Source organism: Paralichthys olivaceus, chromosome 4, assembly GCF_024713975.1.
Source record: "Paralichthys olivaceus isolate ysfri-2021 chromosome 4, ASM2471397v2, whole genome shotgun sequence".
Taxonomy (NCBI): domain Eukaryota; kingdom Metazoa; phylum Chordata; class Actinopteri; order Pleuronectiformes; family Paralichthyidae; genus Paralichthys; species Paralichthys olivaceus.
Window position 1 is genome coordinate 4,925,160 of NC_091096.1, and position 8,284 is coordinate 4,933,443.

Here is an 8,284-nt window from a genome sequence, read left to right on the forward strand (position 1 = left end):
ATAAAACACGTTTCTGATCATTTAGGATCACATAAAGAAAACAAGTGCACACACACACACACACAAACTATCTCATGTCATATCATGAACTAAAGTCCTGAAACAGTTTTTAATAATATACCAGATGACACTCACTCATATTTTCAAAGATAAAGCAGATTCTTTTTTATAGTTTTGTTTGTGAAGTTGATTAAAGAGTTGTACTTGTGACTTTGACCAATGCGTCCATCTAGTGGTGAAACGTGGTACAACATTTCAATGGTTGAGTGTGTCCTGTTTTAAAAAACTTAAATAGTGAGGTTTTAATTTGTACGCAGCCAAAACACAAATTGTTGGTCATTGGAATAGAATTAAAAAAAAAAAAAAATGTAGATTGAAGAGTGGTTGGATACTCTTCTGTACTGGACTGTTGGATAATATATATATATATAAAAATATATATATGTGTGTGTGTGTGTGGACTTACCACCTCACAAACAAATAAAATATCAGTTGAATTAAACTCTCATCTGTAACCAGTATAACTGTGGTTATCTTGCCACAAACTGAGCCTTTGTCAACAAAAAAAAAACACAGAATCCAAATAATACAGCCACAAAAAATAACTTTAATGCGATAAGTGTTTCGGACGCCAGTAGCCACGAGGCTGTTTGAATGAAAACAGACTGTGAGAGTATATTGCATAGGTTGTTGATCTGGGACAGTCCTGCATGAAAGCTGAGTGAAAACAATAACCTGACTCTTCTTCACTGATCCAATAAGCATTTCAATCAATTTTGTTCTTTCCCGTTCCTGTTGACGCCTGCATTGTTCCTAACTCGTGCAATCTCCCAGTGTTTATTTCAAGAGAGACATTATTATGGGGTTTTTATCCCCTTTATTCAAGAGCGTGGTCTTTCAGTTTGAGAGCTGGACTAATTGATTTCTTGTTCACTCAAATAACCCCTGCTTGGGCCTAGATTTGCTGTGCTTGCACTCAGATATTTTTTGGCTTTGATGGATTTCCTGCACTTGAAATAATCCCACCCTTGTTGCAGTTATATAAACGCCCTGTACGGGACTTTGAAAGTAGTAATGCTAACACACCAAACACAAGGGCGGAACAAAAGCAAATCTAAGCACAAGCAGCTAGGGGCTATTTGAGTGCAAGCCCAGGGTTTGGATTGAAAGTATCACAAAATCTGAATGTGCCATGGTTTTTGCTCTAAGACTGAAAGACTGCGCTCGTCAGTGGGTAAAAAAAAAACCCTCCATTATTATTTGAATGCATTCCAGTGATAAGAATGGAGGTGGTGACAGTTTATCACTGTGGACTAGATAAGAGGTCCACTCCAGAGACTTGTGTGGACATCACCCTCCATTCAAACACGCTGCACAACTTGAAATCACACTGTGACCTGTGAGTCTATAAGTACGTTTTATAATGTTTTGTAAAAACAACATTTGAATCATTTAATTTGTTCACATTTGTAGATTTGCTTCAAGGTTTTGCTAAAAATATTATAAATAAACACAAAAACAAGTCACTAGTTTGGCTCTGATATAAACAATGTAATAATACATAGTTCGAACAAACACTTCTCTCTAAAACATTTAAATAGTTTTCAAATATTGCATTTACAAAACCGTCTCTTGTGGTGCTCTCATTCATAAGCAAGTTCTAGGCGGATTAGTTAAAGCCATTGTCAGATGTCAAACTAGAAGGGGGGTGAGCAGAGGTTAGCTGTAATGACAGGTTTAGAAAAACAATCTCAGCCTCCCTGAGCAGAAAGTCACATCAACACCACATTTTAAATATAGAATAAAAACAGAACCTTGGCAAAACACACGTCCATTTTGTTTTTAACTCCCCTGTACAGCGAGGAGAAGCCAAGTTCACCTTGATGTCGCTGGAGATTTTTAAGTGCTCAATGCAAAGGCTAATATTGTATAACACACGGCCCATTGCAGTGCACACTCTTCAAATCAAATATATTTCTTTACAGGTCAACAGAAGTCCTCGCTATTGCACAGAAATATTAGGGTATTTTCAAAGGATACATCTAATAATGCCAAGGCAGGTTACATAGTGACGGTTTGGTTTGACAGCATAAATGTTCATTGCTCTCAAAAGAGAAAAAAAAAACAACAAAAAAACCAGTAAACCATGAGACCGACATTGGTTGCTTGTATGAAGACGCTTGCGTCTCCAGTGTGAGCGTGCATCTTCGAAATTCGGGTTAAAGATTATAAAGACAAACCCCCTTTGATAAGGTTTAGTTTCATTCAACATCCAACTACAGCCTTTTGAGACATAACACAAAAAAAATGCTTCTGTAACTTCTCAGTGCTGTAGTGAGCGATATTCACAGACGTCAACAGGTGCTAAGTGAACGCAACATGATAACATGACATTCAAGAGCACATTGACAATAAAACACACAAGCCTATTATATATATTGTTTTCTTGTAAAAACATGACTAAGACACAAACAGTTTAGTGAACAGCTTTCCTCTAAAAGGCAAGAAAGTCAAATAAATATTCAAAAGAAGCTCCGGGACAGATGTTCTCTCCACAGTCGACTTACAGTGACCTCGCAGGCGTGAACGGAGCGAGGCAACGCTGCAACTCTGACAATCAGCTTCTCTACTAGAAGCAGTTCTTTTGATGAGAACAAGACAAAATAGAGGGGGAGGAAAAAACTAAACATGACAGAATTGTTCCAAACATTCACGTCTGATGAAACATAACAATTTAAACTGACAGACAAAACTGTAGTTGATATTTAAATATTGCAGAACATACAAAAAAACAGTTTTCTTTGAACTGTAAACAAATTGATTTCTGATGTCATTTTGCACAAGGAGAAATTATATAAAATAAATCATGTCTGTCTCAACTATAAATTGTTCTCATTAAAATGTAAAAACAACATAGTAAATCTCAATTCTTTTATTATTACAGTAATAATTATGTTTATGTTAACATTTGTTTTGTGTACGTTTTTACTGTACTGTTATAAATAGTTATATTTATATATATATATATAACATTTTTATTCATACTCTTACTCCTCCAGCTTTGTGTTTATCAAGGCAAAAACAATACATGTGTCTCTAGTGAGATACACGCACTTCCACACACACACAGACACACACACATATATATCCCAATATGGTCAAACACACACACAAGCTGCCACAGTCATACAAGGGGGTCACCAGCAGGCTCTATGTGCGATTGAGTGTCTGGAAGATTCTGGATATTTGGAGCATGACGGGACCAGTCTCAGGGTCGTTCATCCACTGGGTGCTGTTGAGAGGATTCTCCAGCATGTCTTCAAACGCTGCACACACACGCAAGACACATTAGTGACAAATATATTTCTCAAATACCAGCAGCCTGTGAAAGTACACGTAGCAAACCTCTAAAGTCTTACGCGAGTCCATGACAGCCTGAATGAAAACAGCCACTAAACTTAATTGTCAGTCCATGATTTCATGTTTACACGAGTTTTAATGACAACTGAAGGTTTCCACAGGTTGTTTCATGTTTGGAAGGGGAGGGTGATGTGAGGGGTATTCAGCTGCAACATGTAACTTCACCAGTAGATGTCACTAAATTCTACACACTGAACCTTTAAGTTAAATTCGACTGTACCTAGCAGAGTCTTGGGGTTGGTTAGACCCAACTGGACCACTGGATTCTCCAGGATGGCTTGGAACAGCGGGCTGTTGGTGTCGATGCCTTTGTCTAGATCTTCTGGAGAAGGTTTCCTGTCTCCCAGTAGCCATTCACACTGCAGGACGGAAAACAGCAAGAAGCCAAATTATCTGTCTGTTTTTGAAAATACAATGATATCTTTAGTTTTTATTTTAATAGCATAACATGGCAGTTCATTCGTTACTGTTAAAATAACCACAGTAAGCAAGCATTAGAGCTTATTAAATAAACAGGAGAATGTGAAATGTGAAATCAAGTCAATTCTATTTTGCATTAAAAGACTACAGTCGGGAATGGGTGAACATACCGCGGCATCCTGTTGGTTGTTATTGACTCTCAGAGCATCAACCACCTCCTTCTCATCAAAGCCCATCTCCATCAATGCAATGACAGCCTGCAGAAACAAATAAAAGGTTTGAATGTTCCATCTAATTAACAAACAAAGTCAAAGTCCTATGGAGCCCAGCATGTGTCTTGGGTACAAAAAGCTTATTTGTGCACAGAAGAAGAATCCAAAGAAGAGTTACAACCTTGCAGATAGCAACTCTGTAAGATAAATCAACCACTGTGGAAGATGGGGTTTTAATCCCTTTTCTATTTTTGGAGATTATCTGTAGCTGCGTTCCTGGGGAAACTATAAATTATAGAGAGAAGACTATGAACACACACAAAGTTATATATGAAAACTTTGGAATCACCAACATTTAATACTGATCAATGCAGGTTTGAATATAATGTCATCACACTTGATTTGTAAAGATAAATATCATGTCCCTACATAATAAAGAGTGAAGGAAAGAAAAACTGTTTTTACGCCACATCAGGCAAACAGTCTGTATAATGTGTGTGAATATAACCCTGTCTTCAACATAGCAAGTCTGAGTGCTGAGATAAGTTTTAGAAAAGTAAGTCATAATCAAATTGCTGTCTGAAAGCTCTGACTGGATAGAGCCACTCACTCTTGAGTCCGGTCTGAACTCCCGTTTCCTGCGGATCCTCTTGAAGATCTCAGTGAGCTCATCCTGCCTGCCACTCTCCTCTGTGCTCGACTGGCTGGAGAGGCTGCGGAGAAGGTTGGGACCAGAGGCTGAGGCGGAAGCGGAAGCAGAGGCAGAGGCAGAGGCAGAGGCAGAGGCGGAGGCGGAGGCAGAGGCAGAGGCAGAGGCAGAGGCAGAGGCTGAGGCAGAGGCGGAGGCGGAGGCGGAGGCAGAGGCAGAAGGGCCTGGTGTGGCAGCTGCCGAGGCTCCTGCTGATCCAGAAGAGTCGTGGCCTGGTAGAGGCGTGTCTACAGAGGGGTCGTCCACATGTTCAATAAGCCACTCCATGGCCTGGGTCACTGACATGCTGCAAGATTGAGGTAAGAGGAAAAAAAACATGTAAAATTTAAATGTCTCCAGGACAGATGACTGGAGTAAGTAGGTACTTTTTAGTGAGAGTCCAGTATGACTGTGTGTTTTGAGTTGTGAGGATTTAAGCTAGATCCATACTAATATGTTTTTGTTTTAAAATAAAACAATTTCCGTCCACACAAGCGTTACTGATCATAAAGTGATTATTAGTGATCATTCACGTACAATGGACGTGTGCCTGTGTAAACAGGGTGCAGATTTGTCTATTCTGCAGCCGGTTGCTTACTTACAGAAAATACTAAGATTGGTGAAAAGTAAGACGAGGGATTTCTTTTCTTGTACTTTTGTAATTACGAGGTGGAGCTGTTATTCACAGTGTTTTGTCTTCACGCCAGCCGAGTGACTGATAAGAACCAAGACGGAAGCAAATGCAGGTGACTGCATCGTTTTTTCCATTTTGCCCGTGCATACTACAATGTAGTTGCAGCGTTTTCAAATTGAAATGGAACAGCGTTTCAAAACATGGAAAACTCCAGAGTAGTGTCGATGACAGTGATGCATTTTAAAACTAGAACATGGCTGTATGTATGTAGATTAAGTAAACAAGTACAGCCTTACTGATTTAGTCTGAGAGCTTTGATGGCCCTGCTCTCAGGGAAGCCCATCTCTGTGAGCTGCTGAAGTGCCGTTTCATCCACGCGATCCTCTTCATCTTCATCCAACATCGCTACAAGTCACACAAACACAGACACATTAGAGGACAGCTACTCATGCTGAGAAATACATGTGAACTATCGGGATCTGGAAAAACACTCTATATGAGCTTACCTGCACTTTCCTTTATGTTTAATATTTTAAAAAGTACAAAAACACATAAGCCTTGAAATAGATTTATGGGATTGTGTGGCTTACCATTGGCCTTTTTGAAGAGTTCAACAGCATCAGGGTTCAAGGCAAGAAGCTTCTGGGCAACTTCAATAAGAGAAACCAAGATTTTTCTGAGCTCTGTCTGAAACTGGAACAATACAAAAACACAAACACGTCAGAAATCAATATCATCTGCCAATTTTAAACTGTAAGTAAAAGTTTCATTCAGAGAATTACATTAACTTCACTTTTTTAAATTGATAAATGAATGATATTGAGCTTCTCACATCTCTGATATTGTGCTGGGTAACAGTGCGGTCAGTGTGGCGTGTGGAGAGGTTGCCGGTGGCTTTAAGAATAGCATCTTTGTCTGGAGCTTTGTTATCTTGTTTCTTCTGTGAAAAAAAGAGTTGATAAGAAACAGGTTAAATAAGAGTCCTCTTTTCTGATGGCGGCTTTGCAGAATTTGAAACATGATGATGAAACGCTTTGTATCTTCTTCATAGAAAGTTGAATAAGCGTACCTTTTCATCTGAACTAACTTCTGCCATCTTTGGAGCAGTCGGTGGTGGTCTTTTCTTTATGAGCAGCAAAACGTCTGAAAAATAAATGTTTAACATGCTCAGTTCATAGGAATCAGTGTAGGATTCTGACGACATAATTGCAGAATTTATCAAACTGGGATTTACATACCTTTATCTTTGAGATTTTCATCAGCGACTGTTTTTGTGTCTGTGAGAACTCTCTCTGTAGCAGCATGAATAAGTTTGTGGTGGGTAAGTGTTTTGGGGTCTTCTAGACTTCCATGTACATACTACAAAACAAGCACAACATAAATCAGCTTAGACATTTAATCTGTAAGAATTTTGATAATCATTCAATCTTTTAGTCACATAAAAAAAGTATCCCAAAGTGAGAATTTGATCCTTTTCTCTTAGTTATATAATTGTAAATAAAATAAATCTACAAGTTACACATGTTTTTTTATTTTGATATTCCACGTGATGATTGATTGAATGATTATTCATCAGTTAATTGAAAACTCATTGCACGACAAGGTGACATTTTATATGAAAAGACAATACAGTCGGATGCTTCATCTGAGACCCTGGGGAATTTAGATAAGTAGTATTTATTGTTATCTGATGTTTTGTAAAATTATTTAAAGAATATTAAAGAACTTTCCAATTTGACTGGGCGATGTGGCCAAATGTATTATCAAGATAAAAAATATTCATATGAGCCAATATCGATAATTATCAAGATAAATGTCACATTATGATTTCTTTTTGAAATGTCCTGCTCCCGCGTGAAGGTTGTGGTTTTCATGAGGCAGACGAGAGAATAAAAAAATACTTTAATAAAAGGAAAGCAGAAAAAGCGACATAACTTGCGATATATTGCTATGGACGAAAAATGACATCACGATAACAATAGATATCGTGTTATTCGCCCTGCGTTACAGTCAAAAGCCAATTAACCAGCAAGTTGTTTGAGTTACACTCTGTTAACAAAAGTCTGGAATCTGATCTTCATCTTTGACTTACATCCACATGTGTCGGTGTCACACAACGTGTTATTGGATCTGTGTGTTGTCCCCATGTTGTCATGCGAAACACATGAGAGCAGCACTCGGAGATGATGCTTTAGGCCATAGAAGGAGAGGAGAGACGGGCTGTGTAATAATAGACAGGCTCTCTGGACAGTAAAGGGGGTAAAGTGTGCAGTGTTAGCTGCAGCTAGCCTGAGAGGTGGCGGCCAACCTGCTAAATTATAAATAGCAGAGTCTACCCAGTTACTATAAATACAAACCCACTGACACTGGCAGTGTACACAGAGGCTACGATGGGCTGCCGAAGAGGGGGTGGGGGGGGGACACAAACAACCCTGATGCACCTACATGTTTCAAGCACTTCTCCTTCAGTTTGTCCACGGTGGTGTCCTCCGTCACCTCCTCCAGCCACTCCGTGCCGTCCATGGTGCAGATGTGAATTTTCAGCACCTTCCCGGCGAATATCTTCTCCTCCTGGACGAACATAGCGGCGGCGAACACCGACCCGGTCCGGCGGCGGTGACGTTAGCGGGCAGCAGTTGCTATGTGCTCGTCCTGGCAAGCTAGCGTGCTAGCGTTAGCACCCAGCTAGCTAGCCCGTCGTTGTGTCGGTCCGCCGACAACAGAGCGAGAGCGGCCGCCGGTCAGCGGGGGGGCATGTCCGGGCTCCTCTGCGGGGCTTCGGTGCGGTGGCCGCCGATTGCTGTGTCCTCTGGCCCGGCAAGTGAGTTTATTCCCCGGTGTTGACACACAAGCGGGCAGCCAGCGAGCAGCCTGTTTCCACTGTAGCGTCTGAACTTTGAACTTCAACTT

The 8,284-nt window shown here is 40.1% G+C and overlaps 1 protein-coding gene across 1 annotated transcript; it reads right to left on the minus strand.

The window, feature by feature from the left end:
- Nucleotides 1–587: 587 nt before the first annotated feature.
- Nucleotides 588–8,284, minus strand: ubac1 (UBA domain containing 1). Its single transcript, XM_020109700.2, has 10 exons — nt 7,820–8,284; nt 6,613–6,733; nt 6,444–6,517; nt 6,207–6,314; nt 5,965–6,067; nt 5,671–5,779; nt 4,663–5,047; nt 4,011–4,097; nt 3,641–3,779; nt 588–3,326 (listed from the first exon to the last, which is right to left on the minus strand). The coding sequence occupies exons 1-10, from the start codon at nt 7,955–7,957 to the stop codon at nt 3,211–3,213; spliced, it is 1,380 nt and encodes a 459-aa protein (XP_019965259.2). The 5' UTR covers nt 7,958–8,284; the 3' UTR covers nt 588–3,210.

Coding starts and splice junctions, on each gene's coding strand:
- ubac1 (XM_020109700.2), bottom strand. CDS start 7,957: ATGTTCGTCCAGGAGGAGAAGATATTCGCCGGGAAGGTGCTGAAAATT. Junction 6,315..6,443: donor AAGTTAGTTCAGATGAAAAG/GTACGCTTATTC, acceptor TTTTTTTCACAG/AAGAAACAAGATAACAAAGC. Junction 5,048..5,670: donor AAAGCTCTCAGACTAAATCA/GTAAGGCTGTAC, acceptor TCAATCTTGCAG/CATGTCAGTGACCCAGGCCA.